Source organism: Colletotrichum costaricense (genome assembly GCF_030867565.1).
Source record: "Colletotrichum costaricense strain IMI 309622 chromosome Unknown Scaffold_9.1, whole genome shotgun sequence".
Lineage (NCBI taxonomy): Eukaryota > Fungi > Ascomycota > Sordariomycetes > Glomerellales > Glomerellaceae > Colletotrichum > Colletotrichum costaricense.
In genome coordinates this window covers 1,121,540-1,146,472 of record NW_026848238.1, presented here as the reverse complement: position 1 = coordinate 1,146,472, position 24,933 = coordinate 1,121,540, and the positions used below count along the sequence as shown (strand labels likewise).

Genomic DNA, 24,933 nt, shown 5'->3' with positions numbered 1-24,933 from the left:
TAACAAATAATGGACTACTCCGCATCTGCCTTGTTTTTTCCCTCCTCGTAGTGGAAGATCGGTTTGTTTGTTGAACTATGGTAAACCCTCTCTGATTATTGATTTGTCAACGAGGAATAATATCAATGCGATTAGTTACGAACGAATTCGAATTGGTGTCAGAAGTTAGTTAGAAGTTTACCAAGGACGGGCGTAAACAACAAGAGACAATTGACTATAAACCAAGCGAGGGGACATGGGGGACTCAAAGAGTCTATTTTCTATATGAAGGAGGAATAAGTACTAAGGTAGGAAACTTAAACTGATTCGATATCGAATTTAGCTTGCTTCTTTTCCGGAAACCAAGAAAGCACCAAAATGCTCGAGTCAAGATCACTCTCGATAGCCCCCTTTATTTCCTCACGTTGCTGTGGGCCATAACAAGAGAGTACTGAAAGAAAACACCATGTCACCATCATGTCTCGTGGAGTGTCTCTCCGTCGGAAACGGCCCCTCAACCTTCCAAAACATGGAGGGTGTGATTCCCTCTAGCAGCGGACGGAACTGAGGTTGTCGTTGAAGTTGGAGGGGACGGTGTTCTGGAGACCTCTGGTGGTCCAGGAGGCGCCGCCGCAGCTGCCGTCGCTAGTAGATTGAAGAAATTGTGTCAGAAGATATTCTTGACGATGTTGCTTGATGTATACAGAGCAAATGAATGTTTCATCTTCTCCGTTCTGGGAAGGAAGGGAATAAAGTAGACGGTAGCAACTCACGTGAAGAAGGTGCAGGTGGCGCTGCCGGTGTCGACGGAGCTGACGACGTCGTTCATGTTTCCGGGGAAGTTGGCTTAGAATGACATTTGTCAGCTTCGCGTTTGAGGGCGGAGAGGAATGAAGCCCGAAGGCTGGAGAGGTCTGAGGGGTGAATCCGAGGGTGCGAGGAACGTACTGCAGCCGCCGACGTCCATGGTGACGCAGTTGCCGAGGGTCTGGTCCTTGCAGATGCGGATGGTGGCGGCGTTGGTGAGGCCGAGGAGGGCGATGGCCATGGCGGTGGAGGACTTCATTTTGAGGATTGGGGTGGGGTTTTGGGACTGGTAATGCGAGTAGATTGGGAAGATTGTGAAGATGGTTTGTAGTGTAGAGTGTTGTGATGAGGTGAGAAGCTGATGTTGATGGAAGGGGAGTTGGGATGGGTGGAGGATTTTATAGTTGAATCTGTATCGTCATTCTTCCCATAATTTCTAGACTGTGATGCATTGTAGGACTGGGACTTCGACCAAAGTACCCGACTTTGCTGCCTCTAGATGTCAAGCCGTAGGTGAATACTTCGCGGGACTAGGACCTCAAAGCAAAAGTGCCCAGTTTCGTTGTCTCTGTGTCATCCTGCGACTCCTCCCCTCCCAAAGTCAAGATGGGAATACATTGTGAGACTAGAATCTTGGACCAGAGTATCCAAGTTCGCGTCTCTGCCTATCCACACTGTCCTACCTTGGCTCGCCACCTTGATTGTTCCTTGAGGTAGCTTAACAGCCCATCTCGTGTATCTGAACATCGAAGGTCTTTTTCGGTACCCTCTTGCCGGGGGATTGAGGATCGTCAGATAGGGCTCATGGTAACCTTGACCAGGGAACCTCTATACAACCAATCACGACACCGAAAGCCTTGGATGTTGCCATCCGGGCGATCCTATTGCAACAACATCGGAAGAGACTTAGGGATCCACGGCTAGGGCAGTCCCATTACCGCCAAACATAATGCCTAGAGGCTAGGATATTGGGATGATTCTCTTACATCAGAAAGGACTTAGGAAGGTCTTGGATATTGCTCTCCGGATGATCCTATTGCAACGTCGGAAGGGACTCGAGGGAGCCGCGGCTGGAATACTCCTAGAGCATTGATGATGGCACCTAGAGCCGTGGGTATAGAGATCATCCTCTTGCAAGATGAAAAGGAACTTAGGGAAGCCTTAGCGGGGACACTCCTATACCACCAATGAGGAGGTCCAGAGACCTCAAGTCTCGCCTCTTAGACGATTCTCTTGCCAATTTGGGAGAGACTATCGTGAGACCTGATACACAGCCCCGAGCTAGAAGTCAGCATGGGTGCGTCGGCTGCATTCTGAGTAGCAAAATGGCACTGTCTCGATACACGAGACATCTTCGTGAGACGTACGGGACTTTGGTTGAAGTATCCATTCATACACTTACTTCATTTTGCTGGACGTGTCGGCACCATTGAGTTTGATACTCTTTCAGGTGGACAACTCTATAAACCATGTCGGTTCAAACCATTAGGAAGGCTGGGAGCACGAAACTCGGATGCTCCTTCATGGGGCGGTGTGAGATTTCTGTCAGCAGAGTACTGCGGCTCCTTTACTTCTCTATACTCTTCAAGATTAAGCTCTACTGCGGTTAGAATCCTTCGCTTTCTATTACCGAGCGGAGACTTTCCAGCGACGTTGAGCGGCTAGGATGATTGTGAGGCTAGGATATTTAAACGGCATGGCCGTGCGGGTGTGGCTGGCGGTCGATCTCTGCTATATCCACAAAACAGCATATGGCGGGGCAGTCGGACTATATTTTGTGGTTTTTGGGACTTTGGATTCGGATCAACATTTAACTCTACTTCAGCCTGCAGCCGGGCGGCCCGGGCCCTATGCCGGTCTAGACTAGTCGGCTTACTTGTCTCATCTTACTATTGCCTCGAGTTGTGTGTGTGAGGTCCAGTTTGTATGGATCGGCAGACTAGGCTTCCGGACCCAGTCGCGTAAGGCAGCGACTTGTGGCAGCGTGTCTGGCTGTGATTGAGCAACGTAGATTCACTTCTTGAAATGGATCTCAGGGAACAAAAATTTCGTCACAATGAATGCAGTCACCATCAATCGAGACTCAACCCTCGCGCAAGAGTACTAGCGGCAGCAGGAGATGTTGAGGGTTACGAGAACTGAGATCAAGAGATGCGTCTTCATCCTAGAGAGACTACGCTAAACAAGGAGGCGACATTGTGTTAGGGGGATTGGACGGCAGAGACGAAAAAGCTACCGACGATGACAGACAAAGTACTTCAACCTAAGCACTAGTCCTGAGACAGAACGAATCCTATTTTCCAGTCCAGGCCTTGGTGAGAAGCTCTTCGATGCCTATGGGGCGGATATCTGGGTACTTTCCGTTCAGGCGGTTACCCTGGGGCACCAGGATCCTGCCCTCAACGCTCATCAACCCGAAGAGAGCGATCATTGCCTGCGTCTCCTCCATTGACGCCGGTCCTGCGCCGTAGCCAGCCGACCAGACGGTTGCCTGGCCGTTTCTCAACTTCTCTTCTCCGTCATAGACGACGTCAAACTTGACTCCTGGCAAGAAAATAGACCATGTCAGCGACACATGGTGACCATGGTAGCATTTTTGCCTCAAAGTCCCAAAAGCCGCACGTACCCGTGAGTTTCTCCGCGAGTCCCAGAATCTCGTTGAACGTGGTGTCTGAGCCACTGATGATGCTGACTTCGGGCCAGTCGGCGTCGTCGAGCATGCGGACGACGAAGCGGGCCACGTCTACCGAGTAGGTCAGGGTCATGAGCTCATTGCCTGTTCCGGGGATCGCGGCGCGGCGGTTCGCGATGTCGATGGCCCAGGTGTGAGTGGTGAGGTTGCTTGAGGTGTGCGGCATGCCAAAGTAGTCCATGAACCACCCGTTGATGACACGAGTGTATATGAGGCCAGTCTTTCTGAGAGCGGCGATTGCGTCCAGCCAGGCACCGAACACCGCCGCGTTCGTGTCGCTGGTTAGGTGTCAGTGACTCCGCGGCAACGAAGAGGGGAAGGTGCCTCGGGATAGAAGGAATATGCGTAGTCTGGAGACACCCAGACTCCGAACTCGCTGGGTACGAATCGATGGGTCGGCTTGGCCTTGTCGGCCGCGGCGATGAGGTTGAGCTGTGACTGAGCGGCCTCCGGGCCCACGAAACCAATCGTGGAGATGACTGCCTCGACATTGTGCTCCTCGAGCAGCAGAGACAGCGCCTCGATGTTGCCGTAGTCAGCAAGCACAATCTTTGCGCCACCTGAGGCGAGTGTGGTAGGAGCCTAGAGGGCCTGGTCAGAAGGGGTTCAAGCGTGTTCGCATGTGGCTGCGGCTAGAGCATTTACCTTTCGACTAAGCAGGATCACCTCGTGCTTCTTGCTGAGCTGTAATTGTTCAACGATGGTCTTACCGACACCGCCCGTGCCTCCGGCGACTGCGACTACTACCATGATGGATGTGATGGCGGTTTAAGAGTTGCAGGAATTGGGTTGTGTGTTACTGAAGTTGTCAAGTACCATGGATAACAGCTGGATCCTTCAGCACAAGACCAGATCCAACACGATTGTACTTATAGTCGACCATGAAAACATAAAGCAATCTTGGAGTCTCGGAGGCCTTCGCAGAAACCCGCCCCTGTGCGGATTTTTCAAGAATGCATTGACTTCAGGCTTAGGGGTAGCGGATCTCAAGTCAAGACACATGTGGCAAGTACTCGGCGGGTTAAAGATGTCTGTCTTTATCGAAAGAGGGAGCTCCGGAAAAAGCCGTCGTGTGGTGCAGAGAGTGCCATTTCCAACATCTCCTGCTGGATCTCGTTATACGAGTCGCATAGCATCATTCTACTTCGCTCGGATAACTAGAATCACATATTATCATTCCCTTTGAGGAAACAGACGACTGTGTAGATGATGGCGGTCTCAAGGCATTCTCACGACAAGTTCGATATACCAGCAGATTTCAATCAGGGCATGCAAGGTTGATGAGCCAAGTCCCTCCTCATGGGGATGGCATTTCATTCCGACATTCACGGCATCTCACTCGTAAGGTTTGAGAATGAGATTGAGATATGCTTTGGTCATGCGAACTTCATGCAAGCCTGGTGCGGAACAAGCCTGAAAGTGCCGTGGTTTCGTTGTTGTGATGCTTGGAGTTCAGGCTTAAACTCCGTTTAGTGAGTCAGCGAAAGATTTCACAGTCAAGAAGAAAACTCTCAGTGGGTAGAGGTAGTAGCGGACAATGAAATGTGGTGTGGGCGCCACCGGTCCATTCGAAGAACAGGAAGCCGGTCGGTCGTTTGATTCTACCTGGACGGCAGACGTTCGAGGTCCGGTCCCGCCGCCGCGAAATGCGCGCGGCGCTGATAGACGATAAGTACACGTGCAAGGTCATGTGATGGCGCGTTCAGCCTGCGTCTGGATCCCGGCGCGTCCGTCGCCGTGCCCCCCGCGGTCGCCCACTCGATGACGCACGACACCTTTCTGGCTTTTGATGCTGAATTCTTGGTCTTGAGACCCAATCATTTTGCATGCACACCACAGCTAGCTGCAGAGCGACCCGACCTCAAAAGTTATCCATCGACTTATTGGGATACAATTGAGGAGAAGTATTTTAAAATCATGCCAGCCCGTAAGCGTGCTGCGTCGCCGGCTGCTGAGGATGAGCCCCGGCGGCGGTCTCGGCGCGTCTCAAGCACTCCCAAGAAGAGCATGTATTTCGAGAGTGACGACGACGATGATGACTTTGATGGAGATGCGAAGGTCGAGGTTGACAGTGATGAGGTGCAGAGCGAAGGTGATGATGAAGAAGAGGAGGAGGAGCAACCCAAGAAGCGTGGACGTGGACGGCCAAAGGGTTCAGTCGCTAAACCTAAAGCTAAGCCACAGCCCGCGCCCAGCAAATCAAAAGCAGTGAAGAGGCAGAAGATTGAGAAGGTTGAGGATGAATATCAGGATGACCAACCTGAGGAAGATGAGGACGAAGAGGAAGATGGCGAGGAAGATTACGAGAGTAGGGTCACTATCATTCCGCATGAGAAGCTTCGAGGGCTCAATGGACAGGACTACTCCGACGACACCGTTCACAAGAACACTTTGTCGTTCTTGAAGGACCTCAAAGCTCACAACCAGAGATCTTGGCTCAAGAGTAGGCCCCACAAGGAAATCCTCTTGGTATTCTACGAATACTGATTTAGTCCAGGCCACGACGGCGAGTATAGACGCTCCCTAAAAGACTGGAACACCTTTGTCGAGACTATCACACCAAAGATCACCGAAGTGGATTTCACCATCCCAGAATTACCGGCCAAGGACCTCGTCTTTCGCATCCACCGCGATATTCGCTTCAGCAAGGACCCGACTCCTTACAAGGTACGTTGACATTCCCTATTGCCATTAGGTTGCTTGAAACTCTGTGGGAGAATGACACTAATGGTCAATAACTCACAGGCTCACTTCTCTGCGGCATGGTCTAGAACGGGTAAGAAGGGACCTTACGCCTGTTATTACATCCATCTTCAGCCAGGCTCTTGCTTTGTGGGCGGCGGCTTATGGTGTCCTGAGGCGTCGCACTTGCAGAAGTTGAGGGAGAGTATTGATGAGCGGCCGCGTCGGTGGCGTAGGGTCTTGAATGATGAGAGGTTCAAGAGAACTTTTTTGCCCAAATCGTTGCAAAAGGGGGGCGAGGAAGCGGCGTTGAAGGGATTTGCTGAGACGAATAAGGGGAATGCGCTAAAGACTAAGCCCAAGGTATGCCTATGTCGGATTTTTCGTCCTGCAATCTAACAAGGGCGAAGAGAAGACCACGGTCATTGTGGATCGTTACTAATCACGCTTTCGTAGGGCTACTTGGTCGATCACCGCGACATCGAGCTATTGAAGTTGCGCAACTTCACGATTAGCAAGAAGGTTGATGACAAGGTATTTACCGAGGACGATGCCCAAGAGCAGATTTGTGAGATCATTGCCGCGATGCACCCATTCGTAAGTAACCCTTTGCCGACTGATTGTCGTTTGGATGATGGATGTGCTGACACATGATGCAGATCACCTTCTTGAACAGCATTGTCATGCCGGACTTCAATGCAGACGACGACGATGATGATAGCGACGAAGATGAAGAGGACGAGAATGGCGACGCGAATGATGATGCTCAAGAAAACGGCGATGCAGAGGAGACAGGGGATGAAGACGAGGAAGGAGGTAAGGACTGGAGCACGCACAAGTTCTGATACTTGGTTGGGATAGAACACCCTCTCTTCCTTCTGGCACACCACACCTACTCGAAGGTTATTGCTATTGTTCAAGCTGGCGCGAAGCCATTGATTGGAAGCAAAGACAGCCCGGTGGGAACGAGTTCTAGCTGGATGATGAGCGATGATGGCATTTCGTGTTGATAGTTTAGCACGAGCGTAAGTGCTTGTAGGATATGAAACAGGCGCAGGACACTCCTGTGCGGTCTCTGCTGGCGTCGACTACAACAAGAAGGATTGCACTGATTGTGATACTCCCTTGTTCGTCCTATAGTTTCTACAACCTTTGATCGTGAAGTCTACTCAAGTGCTCAGCCCGACTTGGAAGATCCGTTCATCCTACGCCAATAAAGGGGGACGATATCCCTTTGTTACCTGAAGTACAACCATCCATCAGAAAACCTGATGAAAGGATATATCCTCGGAATCTGTTGCTGGCATGTGTCGGGGAACGGCTAATGGTTGTTTGACACACAGCTTTCGAGGTTTCAAGTCTTTAACATTTCAATCTAACATCATCTCTGAGTATGCATTGAGTCTTTCACGCTATGTAGGGAGCACAATAAGCCATCAGCTTAGATCTAGAGAGTCGTAAAGACTTGACCAAGCTTCTGGTCCCTGAATATATGGCTTCAGAAGGTCCTCGGCTGAGGCTACTTGACCAGAGGGATCAAAGCCACCAGACAGTTTCTACTTATCCTCATCAACAACATCAAATAATTTCATTAGCACATTGTTAAACTCACCGAGCCATTTTCTGACCCGCCACTCTAGTGTTTCGTTTCGACCCCTGCTGCCAACTTTCCTCAAACTTTTCATCATCATGACTATCGGTGCCGTCAACGCTTTGGTCGACTTTTGCAAGTGGGCTGCTGCCAAGCGGCCAGACGGCTCCAACCGTCAGTACAAGTATGGAGATTGCCACAACACAAGATGCCATTGGTCCATGGACTACAGCAAGGATAAGTGCCACTGCTTCGACCCTGTTGAGGAGGTCCCGAAGGATATCGCTGAGAAGGATGCTGGTGAGGATGCAGAGAAGTAGACAGTAAGTTTGGAAGACAGGTACTGCCGAATCAAGGTTTTATGTTTCTTTACTTGACTATCAGTTTTGCATTGGCATGGAGTTGCACCAAAAAGTCTGCGATTGAAAATGTCCTAGATAAATGAACAAAGATGTCATTGCTTCATAGCTAAGTTGAGGTACGCCGTGAGTTAAGTGAGCCTGAACGAACAATCGTACTTATCTTTTGAGACTAGTGCTTGAACATTTCTTGTAAGACTGATTATCATAGGATATTGCCTGACTCGATTCCGTTCAACCCGGGAAGCAATACCTTTGGACTGCATTCGCAGGCCGCCATAGCCAGGTTCTTGTTGGTAACTTGTGCCATGCTTGGACTCGGAGCTTCAACCCATTGAACAGTGACTTAAATTCCAATCAAGTTCTAGAACAGCTTTGGGAAGCCAGAAGCAACAGTTGAGAGCTCTCAAAAAGAACGGAAAACGCGTGAAATGCATTTTTTCTTTCCAATCATTAGACGTCCACGAGGTTCAAAGCATCTTTGGAGACTGCAGGATCACATGACATATTGTTTCGGCCAGTCACTACGATTGGCCAAGCCGGATCACGGCGCCGAGCAGTGCCGGTGGTCCTCAGGGGAGTGATGACTCCACAGGGTTGAAGCTGGTTGGCCTAGGAGAAGTGGCTCGTGCTTCCAGCGTTTGTGCGGGACATCCCAAAGCTCACTGTTCAGAGAGGTCCGGCCAGCAATACCTTAGGCAAGGTACCTTGAACTCGGGTCATCTTCTCCAACCATGTGCCTTGCCAGACCCAAACTTTGATAAGCAAGACTTGAAAAGCCGAGTGAAAACTCTTCAATGCTTGAGTGAATTTGTTTTTTCTCCTTTGTTTACCAGCATGCTGCATAATACCTGTGTTCAAGTCCAGTTTTCAGGGTCGGTTCCACGGGCTCTTGAGTGAAACTACGTCAGCGGGGCCCAGTCCACCTAAGGTAGGTAGGCTCACGCGCACCCGAAGAGTACGTACCGGAGACACCCCGCGGAGCTGAGCTTGGAGGGCGCCCTCCCTGCCCCACCAAGACTGCCTCGTCCGTCCCTCATTCACTCACTTCATGCACATTCCATCCCGAGCCCGACCCGGAGCCCGATCTTGACGACGGACTACATATCTATCATTCGCATCGTTTTCGACAATCTGAACAGCCTCACTAGCGACGACCAACTACCTTAGCTCCGGGCTCCCGCATCTGCCACCCTCATCCTTATATCCTCAGGCGGACACTCCTCCGCTAAGTAGCGGCGACCTCACCTCTCGACCCCTCCTCCGGCCAGCCACCTGGGTTGAGCCGCAACACCACAGCTACATACCAGTCCTTGCTTGCTTAAGGACTACTGCCCTTTGAACTCAAGATACCTCACTGTATTGTACGCCGGGCATCATGTTCTCTCAGGTACGCGCGCCCCCTCATCTCTAGCTCTCCGCAGTATCGGGTGGTTACAGCCGCACGGGGGCTTTCGGTGAGGCTAGATGGATTGATAGTGGATGCTCAAGAGCTACGTTGTCTTGTGATGATGCCTATTCAACACCCTCCGGAAGCTTCATGTAGCCTCAAAAGAGCTATGTTACCTGTAGAGTACACAGGAACTGACACCAAGGACAGAAGAAACCATATTCCGCCGTTACGGTGAGCATTGAGACGCTGACCGCCGAGACATACGATGAAGATGACATGAGTGGCATCCCAGACCTTGTGGAAGTCATCAAGCTGCAAGCTTCGGGCCCCGTAGAGGCTGCCCGCGCCATTCGCAAGAAGCTCAAGTACGGCAACGTCCATCGCCAGCTCAGAGCTTTGACCATCCTGGACGGCTTGATCCAAAACGCTGGCCCACGTTTCCAACGAGCTTTCGCCGACGAGCCCCTGTTGGAACGACTGAGGGTCTGCGGAACCTCTGATCTCTCTGATCCCGACGTCAGAAAGAAGTGTACCGAGTTGTTCCGCAGCTGGGCTCAGTACAAGAGCACGCCAGGCTTGGAGCGTATTGCGAAACTGCACCAGGTACGGCCGACGTTCTTACTCGCCGATGCCAACTAATTTCTTTTAGGAACTACCCAAGCGCAAGGTTGCTGTGACTCAGGAGCGATCCAAAGCTGTGCGGGAGACTGAGAATCCTTTCGGGGAAGAGGAAGAGGACAAGCCTCCTTCGCCCACCACCCGTGCGGGCGAGTCATCCAGACCTCAGCAAACGCCGTACCTGCCTTATGGCAACACATCCAATGTCACCAACTCCTTTAGCCACTCCAAATCCTCTTCCCATTCTGGCGGCTCCTTCTTCGGGTCGTCAAAGGATAAGAAGAAGAAGGACAAGGACAAGAAGAGCAAGCGCAAACCCTTCAACCTGGAACTGGAAAAGGACGCAATGAAGAGCGCGATTGCTGAAAGTTCCATCGCCACAACCAACCTGACCAACCACCTGCAGAGCATCAACCGTGAGAGGGAACGGATCTCTGATAACGCCCAAGCTGTCCAGCAGTTCGAAAGCTGCAAACAGCTTAGACGAAAGATCCTTCGTTATGTAAGTCACGTTCGCGCCTCGCCGCCTGATTCTTTTCTCTGACTAGTTGCCACAGATCCACCACATTGAATCCGAAGAGTGGCTCGGCAGTCTCCTTCGCGCCAACGACGAGCTTGTCACGGCGCTCATGACGTTTGAGCAGCTCGACCGCTCGATCGACGCCGACAGTGACTCCGACGATGAACTTGCCGAGCAAGCTCACATGTACCGAAGTAAGCGTCCACGTATTCCTATCAATTCTCAAGAGCTCTACTAATAAATTTACAGTGGTGACGGAAAAGGCCAAGCAATCCATGTCTCCGCCTCCCCCTGATGTTTCTGGTCTGAGCATCGGCAACACTCCGTCCTCCCGTCCGCCTGCTCCACCCCGACCGGTCCCGATGGCGAGGCGTTCCCCGCCCGCACCGGCTCCGGCGAAGCCCCCGAGACCTCCTGTCCAGAAGGTTGTTGAGCCTGACTCGGAGGAGGAGGAAGACGACGATGACCCTTTTGCCGACAAGAACGCCCTGGAGACGCCCGCGACCGAAAGAGCAGAGCCGAGATGGTGATACCAAACCGTCATAACTATTACCCATCATACTTTTCTATCTTCTTTGTGCTTTCCCCCCTCTCAGTCAAGGATATTCTGTGATGATGAGGGATTGAATAAGTGGTCGAGAGACTGCATCAGGTGCAAGTTGAAAACCTCAAGTCATCTAGCAAAGCGCCCCGTTTAGACATTTTCATTGATGAATGATTCAAGAGCATACATATCTACTATTTCGGTGCTATTAATAATGCGCACTACTATAGAGTACATAACGTTCCCCTTTCCAAACATCCGAAATCGGTCACCGACTTCCCGCCGTTGGTACCGACTCGGCCTCAACTCCCCTTTGGGAACAGCGCCCGGGCCCCCAACGTCCCCGCCGAGCGCCATTCCGGGAGCTATCGCCCGACGTGCCCCCGCCGGAGATGCCACGATCCCGCAACCCCCTCGGCGGCATGTGTTCAATTTTTGCATCCTGTCAAAGCTCCCCCTCGCGGTAGAGCTCTCTTCGATGTCCAATGGGATCCTCTCTCGCGGGGCATGGGTTTCCTCTCACAAGCTCGGCCGAAGCTCTTGCTACTACATCTCGTGGATAAGACGCAAAACAAAGTTGTGACCCCGCGGTTCGATGTGACGTAAAATCAGGGCCCCGACGTTGCACCGCAGTGGGATTTATTGAATCCCTTTCGATTATCGATAAGCTCGGGCTACATTTTGGTAACGTCTTCCGCGACTCGCGCAACGGCATGTGGAGCGGAGGGCCCGATGGTAACGCGTGCGGATGGTGCATCGAAAGTGAGATGTGACATGGAATAAGATGAGAAGGTTCCCTTTTCGGGAGGGGCCTGTAAGAAGAATTCCCGTGAGGCCATCGCGACTCGCGAGGGATGTTCCTGCATGTCATTTACAAGGATGGCGGAGAGAATATTGGCAGTGATTCTAATCCCGCACGCTCAACCCGCCATCGCCGACCCGGGGGCAGCAAGAATGACCGTCAGACATCCTCCGTCTAAGACATCTATATGAGCGAGCTCTCCTCCTCCAATGCCATGATCTTGTCTCTTCAGCCTCCAGCAAGCGTAGGTCACTCACTCATTCCCTCCCCGAAAGTCCGCCAAGATGCTCGCCCTCCTCGCCCTGGCCGTGGCCATGGTCACCGGCGCCCACGCCGCCGCCAACACAACCACCACGCTCACCCCTGTCCTGCGGCCCGAGTGCAACAAGACGGACCCGGCCAACCTCGTTCCGTCCAACGACATCACTCTCAACTACGGCGCCGCCGACGACGTGAGCCTCGTCAGCGTCGTCCTGGCCATGAAGTACCCCTCGGTCGTCCTCGAGGAGGTCGCGGCCATTGCGAGCGTCGAGTGCGCTGAGGACGCGAGCATCACCGTCACCTTCAACGTCACGGCCGCCTTTGAGCAGACGTCTCAGCAGTGGCAGGCGCTCGACGACTTTGTCATGGTCACGAATCACCTGGGTAACTGCGATGCCGAGAACGAGCGCGGCTTCTTCTTGGTTGACACCGTTACCTGGGACGCCGAGACTCTTCAGGTTGTTGCGAACGCTCACAAGAGCGACGTTGCCAACACGGCTAGTAAGTCTTTGTCTCACGCCTTACACAAAGACATGTGCTAACCACCTTGACCAGCATCTACGGAGATTTCCTTCTCCAACGTCCCTGTTCAGAATCCCGCCAGCAAGCGTGACATCAAGTGGGACGACGGCGGCGTTCACATCACGAACACGCTCGCCCTCCCCGCCGACACGAACCTCTTCACCTACGACCCGTACCTCTCCGTCACCGCCGACGAGGCCTCCCTGACATCCAACATGACCTTCTCCGGCACGCTCAAGTACAGCATCATCCCCCTCAAGGTTGAGCAACTCGCCCTCGACATCGACACCACCTTTGACGCGGTCCTCGGCCTCACCGTCGACGTCAAGGCACCGTACTCTGGTAACTTTACCTACGACCCCGAAGACCTGGGCTACGTAAGTGATCACTTCTCAAACTTGCCGCATTACACCGACTAACATCCGAATCCCAGAACTTTGTCGACATCCCCGGCATCATCAAACTCGGCCCCGCAATCGGCTTCGCCATCGGCGTCGAACTCGAAGCCGACGCCAAAGCATCCATCACCACGGACCTAGGCATCTCCTTCCCCGACGCGAAACTCCACCTCGACCTCGTCGACGCCGCATCCTCCTCCGCCACGGGCTGGGACCCCGTCTGGACCGCGCGCGCCAACATTTCCGAAAAGGCCGCCGTCGGTGTGAACCCCTACGTCGACCTGGGCGTCGAGCTCGTGTTTGAGATCCTCGGCGGCGCCATCGATCTCAGCTCGGGGGTGACGTCGCGCTCTAAGCTGGTGAATGAATTTGTGCTGTCTGCGAGCCAGGGGGTGAATGGGACGGGTATCAGTGTTGGTCAGAATAATACGGGTTGTGAGGAGGGGCTTTCCGTGAAGAGTGATTTCTTTTTTAGCGTTGTTGGGTTTGCGACGCAGTGGTGGTCGCAGGAGCTTTACAGCGTTGAGGTGCCTGTTGCGGATGAGTGTTATACTTGGTTGTGAGGTGTGGTTTATGAAGTTCGATGGTGCGGCTGCCAAGGTCACTGGGATCTGAATGATCAATATGGTGATGAGATGAATATTCTGAAAATCCCACATGATGTCGTTATATGAGAAACGAAATTGACAAGTCTTCAAGCGTCAACCTAGAACGAATGCTCGTGTACCTGGAAAGACATCGAGTTGGCTTGTCTAGGGTACTACGACCGATTGCAGATGATGGTTGATCTCAGGTAATTTGGACCTTGTCTGCTGCCGATCATTCCATCTGGAGACGAAAGGAACCAATCTTTCTACCGAGTGTTCTTTGTTCGAGTTCAGTTCAGCCCTGACGATTACCTCGAAGAGAGAAAGGTTATGCCGAGCAACCCTGCAGGCGATGTTCAATCTCTGCGGCTCTATCTTTGAGAAGATTGAGAAACTTCCCTTGGCTACATGGCCTAAAAGAAGCAAGTCACTTGTGCTAATATCTATTACCTACGACCGAATCTGGTTTGTCGATTCAGTCATATGACGCTTGATAGGAGACTCAAATCTGCCGTCCTTCCGGAGCAGCCGATTAAGTTTACGATATAGAAGCTCACGAATGGTGAGAAAGGGATTGGCAGTCTTCGAGAGCCGGCATCCGTGTGTACAATCTAGGACAAGACTTCAAGAGGAGGCTCCGAGAAACAAAGACATATATCTCAATCTAGAGATTGCTAGGTGCCTTTATGGGTTTCTCTTGGCTTCAACGCCATTTGAAAGACCTCAACGTCTCAATGACGTGATGAAGCCAATAGCCAGATTTTCCCGGAAGATGTCTCAAGCTACATGCTAGTAGTCTCTTCTTCAAGGGAGTGAATCATACGTACTTCAGTCAGCGATGCATTTGAGGAATGATCGCATGCGAGATAGCCCTGTGTACGAAACCGTCCTTGAGAATGTTCTCCTGAGTCCTTTCGTGGCCTTTCCATGTCGGTGCTCTCGCTATCAGACTAAAAACTTACTTTTGTCAGCACTCACTCACTCATCAAAGCCAAGGTATCAAACTCCAAAAGGATCTTGAAATTTCCTTATTTTCACATATGATATGAAGCCGCGGCACATTCCTGCCCAACGACTAGTCTTCTTCTCATGACAATGGACTTGTCCATCACAATACTTCCTGGTGAGCCTCCTGGACCGCCTCGGTCCGCCATCACCCTTGGCATTAGGGGATAAAGCCGAGGCACTAAGAAAGGACGAGTATGGAGGATTGGTGAGGAGTAGGAGTATGGCTGCGGCACATCATGGCTCACGCTGTCTTCACTCTTCATCCAAGGCTCACCAGGTCTAAACGCCATACTTGTGAAGAATCCGTCCCCTAAGATCGAGCTCGTAGGGAATGATACTCTGTTTCGAGGTAGTTTTCGCTTATTGAGACCCACCACTCAGTCATATTCTGTCACTCGACGTGGCAGACGCAGTGAAGGATATCCAGCTTGCGACAAGATCATACACCACGAGACCACTTTCGAAACTGTGCCCAGTGATGCCTCATCAAGATGAAGCCCTCTAGTGAGTCGCTCCCCAATTCGTGAATTGCATGCCTCTCGGCGTGCGCCCTGACAAGCCGCTCTAGGCAGAACATGACACGGCCCGATACCCATGTAAGCTACTCTGCCTTTTCTTCAGGGACTCCTTCGCCCTTGTCTCCGGATATGCGGTGCGGCATATCGTCATGAGATCACAAAAAGCACTCTCAAGATACGTACCGTATCTGATATAGCCCAACGGAGCAATTCTTCCACAGTTCGTAGCCTTTTCGAGTGAACTGAGTGGCGAGTATGTTGTTTCATGGGTGCATATATACGTCCACTGCATGTACTGTTGATCCATGCACTTTGTTTGGAGCGCGAATACATGTAGCATTCGCGAAAGCTCCTCATCGCTGGATTTCTTACCGCTATTATGGCGGGAGGCATAGAATATTGGTGACTTACACGGTGAATGCATCCATCCTGCATTACGCTCTGCTACCTGGATACCACGACAAGCTAGGTTCTAGCATGAAGGCAGCTACCTTGACAAGACTACATAACCAAGTCAATTCCGGATGCAGCGCCTGAAGTGTATATCTATTTCTCCCAATTCTCCTTGAGCAAACCGGCGGTGAGGAAGGCCTCGTTTATCCGCCGCGTTTAGCCTAAAACACGCGTGCTCCCGATCTGGCATCTACCGGTGAAGAAATGCTGCACGCGACCCCCTTGCCAATATGGTCTTTCTGATCTACTGGAGGTTGATTCGAGACAACATCTCCTTCAGACCTGTCACCCATGTTAAGGAACCGAATCCCTGGGAAAGATGGGGTTGGTTGAAATACCACCACTTCAGCCATGATGGATGGCACTGCCACCCGGAGTGGCTACGCCATAGGTGCGGTACTATTCCTCTGACACAATATGATGTTCTCTGGGGTGGGAAGAATGTTCACCAGTTGCTCCGTACAATGGCAATAGCCATGCCAGTGCAACGTACTTGAAGAATATGGGGTACATGACCCCTTGCTATATAATATCAGCTCTACGAACAAAGTCGATGTGGCTTTCATGATCACTTGGTGTGTGTTTAACACAATTCAAGTTCAGGACGTCGTCCCTTCGGATTCCATAACTGTGCTTTTGCTTAGAATCCAAGTTGCGAATACCCCATCCTAGTACAAATTCGGGTATTAACCAGTCAAGGATAGCAATAGAGAAGTTTTCTCTTCTCTCAAAGAACCGTGGAGGCACTTGACCCGAAGTCCCGGGCCCGAAATTGCTGGAAGAAAGTCACCTGGCACACAAATTCTCACCGAGTAACATCATCCCTGGCACCTCGGTCAGCCACAAGCGATGCTCAGCGGAAGGATTTCCCAACAGAGTCACATCCCGCTCTCTTCAACCTTGGCTAATCAGTCTGACTTGCCAGAACACCGGACCGAATAACGGCTGAACAAAGTCGCGCATCCTCCACCCTCAAACAAGCCGTTACGCGTGGCTGTCTCGATCCGTGAAGGAGCGCCTTGTGACTGCTGATCCGAAGCCAGAATCCGCAGTTCGTAATAAATGGAAACCAGGAAGAACTTGAACGACCTGTCCAACAGTGTCCGAGGACCCACGTCGGCCGTACGGCCCCTCTCTCGCTGAAATATCATCCCGGTTTCCTCCCTGTCATTTACGGACAATGAAGCTCGCTCCCGGCTGCACAAGGCCGGGGGCGGGGGAGAACTAACTGACCTGTCGCGTCACAACATCCTGTACGACGGTACCCAGGAATAGACAAGATCTGACCCAATCGTGTCACGCCTTGCATAAATCGCCAATTCTTTTTACCGTCTCTTTTCCCTTGTTCGTCTCACCTCTCTCCCCACGGGACATGCCTGGTCCCGCCCACCGCGCAGTGCGAGGGTAAGCCGAGTATCGTGTCACCCTGTGTTCAGTACCTCAGCCCAAAGTCTGCATACAAGATTGAAGCACGATTACCACACATGGAAACACCATGGGTCCTGCTGAACGACCCCGTCCGAGGCTGTCCTGCGTGGCACCGCGTCTACTAGCTTCGGCTCGGGTTGCGGCCTCCGCTGACTGCGAGATTTGTCGGGCCGCGCGATCGCTAAGCCTGGCTCGTGGCATTGGTCTACAACCTGTTGTACTCTGAGTTGAAGAGGCGCCAGTCTCGTATATGATGACATGGACTCTTCGATGACCTACCTTGAATCCCTTATGGCTTGATCCGGCGACCCCGAGAATCTCAGCATGATCTATCTGACAGCACACCGCGAGCCTTTCTCCTGGGACGCACATGTGTTCTGAAACCTTTGGCTTTTCTGTGATGGAAAGAAGACGCGAAGAATGGCGTGAGAGGCCGGTTTCTGGAATGAGCAGGCGAGACAGCAAATTTGACTTCATCGCACAAACTTTTGCACATGACCTTCACAACAGATTCTTGCGCACCCTAAGGGACCTTTGAATGTTCTTTTTAAGATTCTAGGGATAGGTACAGGATACTGTTGATGCTTATGTCGGCCGAGATACCTCACCGTGATACCCATTCCGAGTTCGTGTCGGTCCTAGCTGTGCTCCTTGTGCTTCTAAGTAGTTACTCGAGGCTGAAGAGATCGTCTGTGTAAACCCGTGTTGAAATATGTCCCCTTCTTGGGTCGGAAACGGAACACAGTATCCATGCCATGTTTCCCAAAGCTACACATAGACAGCGGGCTCTTTTGAAGCCGAACGGCTGCCTGCGTCTCCCGCTCAGGTCCAAGGCCCAGAATCGTGTTGATTTTCATCCTGGCATATCTTTTGGCAGCAGATGCCGAACATGAACACGCTCGGGATCGAGGTGGTCATCATTGACTGAGACCGTTATCGCCATACAGTACCCTGCGATCTTGTAGCCACGCCAGCTTATGCTTCATCGAAGGCAAGTAAGCAAGACCTAAGGATATCGGGCTGTTATGACGTTTGGCACTTTGCGGGTACTTTCGATCGGGGTCCTTTTATGGCATGGTTGGAATACTTCCCGAGGGGATGAGCAATGAATTGTGGCTTGTATCGAGTTCTGTGGTAAGCTCATCAAATAATCTAGGAATCAAGTAGGTACAATGTCCATCACTTGGGGAGCTGACCTGTGAGTTCATGTAGCGTCTTGTATCAGGCTTCCGCATAAGCGGAAGCCAAAGAACTAGACTGAATAGATAGTCTCAGGCGACATTAGCCTGGTAGAGTTTCTTTTCAGCTATCTATACCTATTGAGTGAAGGAACCACTTGGTGATGCTATATCGTGGTTCATCATTGGCAGGCGGAGGGTTCAACAGCGGCCTATTCCTCGCGTCCTTGTCGCTGTGTATGTCATCGAATACCCACCAACCTTGACGAGCGATATGCCAGTCCTGAAGAAATACTTCCATCATAAGGATGGCCCACATGTAGTTTGCAATGCCCTATCCGAAGTATATTCATACACCCTTGGACATAAGGAGTAGGTTCCAAGATAGAGAGGTAGTATCCGTAAGCCACCCGGCATTGCATTTCTTCAACGAGGATACGCTGGCGGCAGCGATCATGGGAACGATCTCTCTGCATCTTCACGTACTGGAAGCTTATTGCAATGCACCCGCGGACACCACAGCTTCCTCCGCATCCTGCTATTATGGAAACTGACTTCGCCGCCAGCCTACTTCGTTCTAACCCTCACCGACGTTGCAGACATATTTCTCCACAACCTCACCGAAAGTGATGTCGTCAGCCCACGTCTGACCACCAGTCTCTCTTCCAAGACCTGGCCGTCAGCATCTTTCAAGTTTCCCCAGCCAGGCTCCCCAGATAAGTACGCAAGATATGTAATATCACGCCACGTAAATGTCGCTTGAGCATCTCGGCCCGCAATCTATCGGCGTCAGCAAGATCCACGCCACTCCCGCTCGCCCCGGAAGATCCTACCGCGAGATACGCAAAAGCTAGAAGAGCGAAAGGCCCGAACCTGCAGCGTGGGGGATAGGCTTGAGTTCATGAAAAAATATCTCCAACGGCCGTAGGTATTACACCCCGGGCATGACACCAATCATCTTTTGGTGCTCACATTTGTGTCGACTGAGCAAAGCCGAAAGCCTCACGTAGGAAGTGACAATAGCCGTCTAGTCTGTCTGAAATAAGACCCCATTCAGTAATTGCGCTGCATGTTTGCGCACCTGACAATCAGAACCGAGGTCTATTTGCTCAGCCGCGGCGTCAAACGGCCAACACATCAATCACACCCAACCTGACGAAAAGTCATCGTTGTTGGAGGGAAGACTTCAATGTCACGCTATGCTGACGGTCATTTCCCCCATCACCCACGGCGGCGGCCCGTCCCAAGCCCTACCAAAATCCCCAAATCTCTCCGTAAGCCCGCGATTTCCGCCGACCACGGGGGGATAACGAGTCCAGCATGGAGGCTTCTGGAGATTGACTGAGACCACCGAGGGGGGCTTGGTGACTCAGCTGAGGGCTTCCCGTCCGCTGCCGCCGAGGATGCGTGGGGGCTGACTTCAGAATTGCTGCTGTCTCGGACTGGCTTGCGCGCCGCCGCAGACCTGCAGCGAACATCCCGAGGCACAGGAAGCTGTTCAGAATGACAATGGCGAACTTCTCCGCATAGGAGACTGTGACACGGAAGCCGAAGCAGGGAGCGACTTGCTGACCTAACGTGCGACTCGTGACGATACCCTCATGGTCAAGCCCCAAGCGATGATGGCGGTAAGTCGCTAAGTCATACGCCTTCCGTCCGATACAGTTCCTGCAGTAGGCGGCGACCCGGCGGTCTAAGATTCTTCACCGCATCTCCGGTCCCTGACTCTCTCCCGCAGTGAAAGAGCGCGGCGCGGGGCATATCGCCGGCTAGATACGCATGACCCCCCTCCTCCTCCGTCTCAGCGTTTACCTCTATTCTTCGTTCTCACCCAACGACGAGTGAAGGGTCCAGGCACCACACTCGCGTCAGCAGAGTCAAAATCACGGAGAAAAAGTAGTCATTAGCCTAGCTGGAGACGATGGTAGTGCCACATGCGCTTCGTTTCCCCCGCCTTTCGAGGGGAAACGACCCTTTGCCGACAACCGTTGGAAGGATACAAGCGTGCGGCATGGGGGAAAGAAGGCGCGCTAGATGCTGAAAGCAGGCACATCTGATCTGGTGGTGTGAGAATAAGGATTTGGCATATGCTTTTTGGCCTTCTTACAATAATTTGGCTGACCTTCCCATTACGGCATTTGTTCCCCTGGCCGCTCCACGATGGCGCTGGTCAGCAGCACCTGGACGGGCAACGTGGATGGTCAGAGGCGGCAAAGAAGTATCGTTGTTGTGTAAACATCAGTTTTGCTGAGGTGTCATTCTCTGACTGCGCCGTTTGCGCTCAGTACATGCAATTTTGCTTTTCATTGTGTACCGCGTGACTAACTTTTGCAGTCATCCTCGACCGAACAGAGTCGCAAAGAAGAAACGGACAAGAATAACAAACGATGCACCCAGGCCACCTAAAACAGAAAACACATGTAGACGAAAATAGTGTCTGAAAGACGCTCCTGGAGTCTTTCCGTTACCAAACGTAGATTGCAACCTCGAGCTGTCAAATAAGCACACATAAGGGAGATGGGAGACGCGGGTGTGTGAGCCCCCGCGGCAGCGCTTCAGACCATGGGGACAAGCGCCGCCCCTCGAGGACAGGAACCCATTATAGATATTTTGGGTGATGCGAAGGGCGGCACCACCATTGAACCATAATCGGGGCGAGCAAGAGACTATTGAGTCGCAGCAATGCGATGCTGAAGCCTAGAGCTGCAGCTCAATGACGGCGATCGAGAGGCTCAGCAGGGCGATAACCAATGACAGTAAGGAGACACATGCTTGCTGACTCTGCCTTATCGATGCCACCCACCCTTTCGCATCCATCCATCCAGCCCTTTACATTTTATTTGGGCGGAAGAGGAGGGGGAGCTTTCTTCAACTCGTCTTTCAGGAGTTGCAAGGGGTCCATTCGAAACAGCGTCACCAGAGGGTGAATGAATCCTGAGGCGGCATGACCTGTTGGAACGAAAAGGAAGACAGCAAAATCTGGGGTTGCAACCGTCGACCCCAGGTTACAGGGAATCTTTTCCGAACGCAAACGGATTTGTTCCCGCAAATCTTGGAGTCATGGGAACAAACAACGGATCAATGTCTGCAACTAGCCTCCGAGGCAAGGGAACTCAGAATAAGCTGGAGGATTAAACAATTCTGGGACCAAGAAAATCAATATCAATAATATTGAATAAAATATTCAAAGTTAGTAAGTAGCTTTTTGAAAGTGTGTATTTCCAAAGCGACGGTCTCACCTCCAACCTCTGGTCCACGATCCGTTTTGATACCCACCTTGATGTTTCCCGGTATCAAGGATCACGGTTCTTGGTTCACCGTATCTTGTAAGTTACCATTGTCCTGTAGTGGAAGTATCGAAATCCACACTCCTGGCCGCGATGGTCACATTTCCACTCTTCTCGCTGCTGGAACCTGGCCGAATGACCAAATAAGGAAGCCGACGAAGCTGCGAGAAAGATTGGACTGCCGGGCACAAGCCGAACCGACGACGACGCCACCGTCTCCATTCAATGTTCCGCATGAGGCGATATTCCGGGGAACCTTCGTGGAGGTCCCACGTACGGTATTTGCAAGCCTCGCAGAATGCGGAGAGAGAATGAGGGGGCTTGGCAAAAGCTCCAGAGTATCTACGACGATTGTGGACCTAACTCGGTATTCTGTCCGCCGAGCGAGCGCCAGCTAAGTAGCTAGTTCGGGAATCGGCTTCAGATTCGCCATCTCTGGCCAGAAGCAGAGTCAAAAGATGTTTGGGCGCGTGAGAAGCGTGAGGAGCGTAAGAAAACAAGAAATGTGAAAACGTTCACCCGGGGGGTCATTGAAGGGTGGGACGAATGGAAAGCGTGAGCGTAAAAGCTAACGAGATCAGATGAGAAGAAGAACCGGAGCGCGGTGGACCAGGACAGACCCTGAATCGTGCTCAGGTTGTGGTGTGCACCACTGCACCCTGATTTTTCTTCGAAATCTCCTCTTACGGCAAGGTGATTGTAATAGTACATACTGCGGTAAGAACTAGGTGGCCAAAAAGTTGGTTCTTCCTGGGATGGTGATAGGAACGAAAATCAGGGTCTTGACTTTTGACACTTCAACGGCCAAAGTTGGCAAAACCATCCCATGCGACGGTTCCAGTTCCTTGGTTCGGAAGTGGGATGAGTCGTACCAGAAACGGAACGCAAGAGAAGTCGCTGAAGAAGACGTCAGTTGGAGAATTGGCTAATCGAGGATTTCCTTGGTCTGTGAATGGTTACAACGTGAATGCGACCTCGTCCGTTACAACTTTACGGAGGGTGTTCCGAAGCGCTTCTCATACTATGCCCGCCATCTACCACCCCCTCTCCCCCTCCGCGACTCCAAGAAACGGGGTCTGATACTCCGCCCTCCGTGTCACGATGCAGCCCGGCGGACGCCATCTGGCATCTTGTCTCTTTGCTGGGCCAGGTGGGCTCTACACTAGTAACCTAACCTCTCTCGTGGGATTTTCTTGGACGCAGAAATTTCGCAGAGCATCGTGACTTTGCCGGGAGAATCACCACCCACCCCCCTCGACTCCTCTGTGGCGGGCAAACGTCCCATTCGTGGACCAAGGTGTATGTGACAGAGAGTCCCAACGATGTGGATAGGCTACACTAGACAAAATGGAACTCGGTGCGACTACGGTGGTGATGGCTAACGGAGCGGGCCCCGAAAGAGAGAAAGGAAGAAGAAAAAGTTCCAGGTTCTCCTCCTTCTTCTCCTGGCATCAGAGAGACAAATCCACTATTGTGAAGAAAAGCGCCAAAGACGTTACCCATTTCCCCCTCTTTCTCGAAACTGGGATTTGTCCCGTTTGATATTCACCCCTTGTCGCTCGTCTCGTGTCTCCAGGCGCAACAAAGAGGAGAAGATACTTCGGTACGGGAGCGTGACAGTCCCAGGTGTTTGCGTAATAAACGTCCTCTCAAAGGCTGGAATCACTTCGGTCTGCAGGGACCTGCTATCCCCGCCGCCAGGGAGCGGTTCCTCTCGTGATGACCAGGTCCCACCTCGGTCGGGTTTGCTCGGGCCAGGCGACAGAAAAAAAACCGCTTTATCCCCCCCCATCTCAGGCGTCAAGACATCGTGGAGCTCCGTCGCTCGTTGGGCTGCCACGAGGGGGACAAAGAGCTGTGGCCTGTAGGAGATTCTCCGCGGTAATCTCCGCTTTTGCGATACATAGCTGGAGTTTACTCGAATGTCAATGAGGAGCCCTCAGATTATTTTCTTGAATATGCGCAGAACGGCCAACTTGACTTGTGCTGCTGATGCCTTCCCCTCACTTCCCGTCTCCGCAGCTGAACAACCGTCGCAAACCTTCGTGAGATTTCGCTCATGTTGAACCGGGGGGGAGGGGCATGGGAGGATGCGATGTGATCGGATCACTTGTGGGGCTTTGCATTTCGTGTTGGACATGGTCTCACAGAAAGACCAGCCAGGCAAGCCTGTGGGTTCTTCCAAAGACTAGCCTAGCAAACCAGGTTGGATGGACGATGAAAACTTCAAGAGACAACCTAGCAGTCTAGTTCTCAGGGACAGTTCGTCGTCCACACCAGTCCGGCAACCCGGTGCGGGATATCATGAAAAGGGTCCAGTCCTGTCAAGCAGAGATGTCGGTCAGGGCAACAAATCAACAACCATCAGCCGACTCTGAGTGGTTGTAGTGTATGGTACCGCTTGAGCCACCATCCCGGGACCAAGTCAGGACCCTTCTTGCATCGAACGTCTCTTCTGAAGGCTGGGTAGCGCAGAAGATAGCGTAGTCACAGTTCAATAGGCGGCTGGAACTTTCTTGGAGAGAAGATGGCAGCCATGTGGCCAGATAAATTTACCCGAGCAATTTAGCCACGGGTGCCGACTGGTGGAGGATTCTCTTTCTGCCGCATGATTTGTGCAACAGGGCTGCAGAAAATGTCACGCTGCTGACCCCTCCGGGGCCGCCGCCAGATGGACCACCGGCGCAGGTGAAAGCTCCGGAGGGTGACTGCCTGAGGAGGTTTGGTGGTTGTTCATAGCCATGTCTTTCGGTCAAACATCCAGACGACTCGCCGGCGCCATCGCTTTCTCGAGGTTGGATGTGAATGCTCAATATCTCGCTTCACCTCCAAGATCTGACTTTCTTCCGAGGAGGACCCCGAATGATCCTCCCCAGACAATCTCTCCACGCTCATCGCGGTCCCATTCAGGGACCACCGCTGATCATGCGCCTTGCGCAAGATTGTCCCCAGAAATTGGACATGCGATCTGAAAGACCGCGCGCACATCATTTGTTGCCCATCAAGACACGTGAAGATGATTGCCGGATGTGTTGAATTCTCTCATCTGGAGCGAACGAGGTGATCTGCCTTAGCGTTTCTCAGTCCCCGTAGGCCGGCGAAAGACCCTCCTTCCGTCGAATCTATCCACCAGTCCCAGTAAAGACGAAGATCCGAAGTCTGATAGCCTTGTTGCCTCGCTCGAGACGATGTCAGTCGCGGGGTTTAGAGGCACGAGAGGGGGCTGGGCGTAAGCGGGTTTTGCCACCATCGTGCAAGAATCTGATCCTCCGTCCGGGGACACAACGGTCATTTTGTGGACTCCGC

The 24,933-nt window shown here is 52.2% G+C and overlaps 7 protein-coding genes across 7 annotated transcripts; 4 read left to right on the top strand and 3 right to left on the bottom strand.

Moving 5' to 3' along the window:
* Positions 1-527: 527 nt before the first annotated feature.
* On the bottom strand, positions 528-1,045 carry CCOS01_09217 (uncharacterized protein; the record flags this gene model as incomplete). Its single annotated transcript, XM_060457377.1, has 3 exons — positions 528-624; positions 753-825; positions 928-1,045. The coding sequence occupies 3 exons, from the start codon at positions 1,043-1,045 to the stop codon at positions 528-530; spliced, it is 288 nt and encodes a 95-aa protein (XP_060312077.1).
* Positions 1,046-3,079: 2,034 nt separating this feature from the next.
* On the bottom strand, positions 3,080-4,228 carry CCOS01_09216 (uncharacterized protein; the record flags this gene model as incomplete). The annotated part of the gene is made up of 4 exons (XM_060457376.1): positions 3,080-3,330; positions 3,413-3,756; positions 3,837-4,060; positions 4,124-4,228. 4 exons carry the CDS (start codon positions 4,226-4,228, stop codon positions 3,080-3,082), a joined length of 924 nt encoding a protein of 307 aa, XP_060312076.1.
* Positions 4,229-5,395: 1,167 nt separating this feature from the next.
* On the top strand, positions 5,396-7,005 carry CCOS01_09215 (uncharacterized protein; the record flags this gene model as incomplete). The annotated part of the gene is made up of 5 exons (XM_060457375.1): positions 5,396-5,921; positions 5,976-6,145; positions 6,224-6,523; positions 6,617-6,757; positions 6,820-7,005. The coding sequence occupies 5 exons, from the start codon at positions 5,396-5,398 to the stop codon at positions 7,003-7,005; spliced, it is 1,323 nt and encodes a 440-aa protein (XP_060312075.1).
* An 844-nt stretch (positions 7,006-7,849) lies between these two features.
* CCOS01_09214 (uncharacterized protein) lies at positions 7,850-8,071 on the top strand (the record flags this gene model as incomplete). Its single annotated transcript, XM_060457374.1, has 1 exon — positions 7,850-8,071. One exon carries the CDS (start codon positions 7,850-7,852, stop codon positions 8,069-8,071), a length of 222 nt encoding a protein of 73 aa, XP_060312074.1.
* Positions 8,072-9,488: 1,417 nt separating this feature from the next.
* Positions 9,489-11,171, top strand: CCOS01_09213 (VHS domain-containing protein; the record flags this gene model as incomplete). The annotated part of the gene is made up of 5 exons (XM_060457373.1): positions 9,489-9,500; positions 9,714-10,106; positions 10,153-10,623; positions 10,679-10,835; positions 10,891-11,171. 5 exons carry the CDS (start codon positions 9,489-9,491, stop codon positions 11,169-11,171), a joined length of 1,314 nt encoding a protein of 437 aa, XP_060312073.1.
* Positions 11,172-11,630: 459 nt separating this feature from the next.
* On the bottom strand, positions 11,631-12,056 carry CCOS01_09212 (uncharacterized protein; the record flags this gene model as incomplete). Its single annotated transcript, XM_060457372.1, has 1 exon — positions 11,631-12,056. One exon carries the CDS (start codon positions 12,054-12,056, stop codon positions 11,631-11,633), a length of 426 nt encoding a protein of 141 aa, XP_060312072.1.
* Positions 12,057-12,271: 215 nt separating this feature from the next.
* On the top strand, positions 12,272-13,731 carry CCOS01_09211 (uncharacterized protein; the record flags this gene model as incomplete). The annotated part of the gene is made up of 3 exons (XM_060457371.1): positions 12,272-12,749; positions 12,804-13,147; positions 13,204-13,731. 3 exons carry the CDS (start codon positions 12,272-12,274, stop codon positions 13,729-13,731), a joined length of 1,350 nt encoding a protein of 449 aa, XP_060312071.1.
* Positions 13,732-24,933: the final 11,202 nt, after the last annotated feature.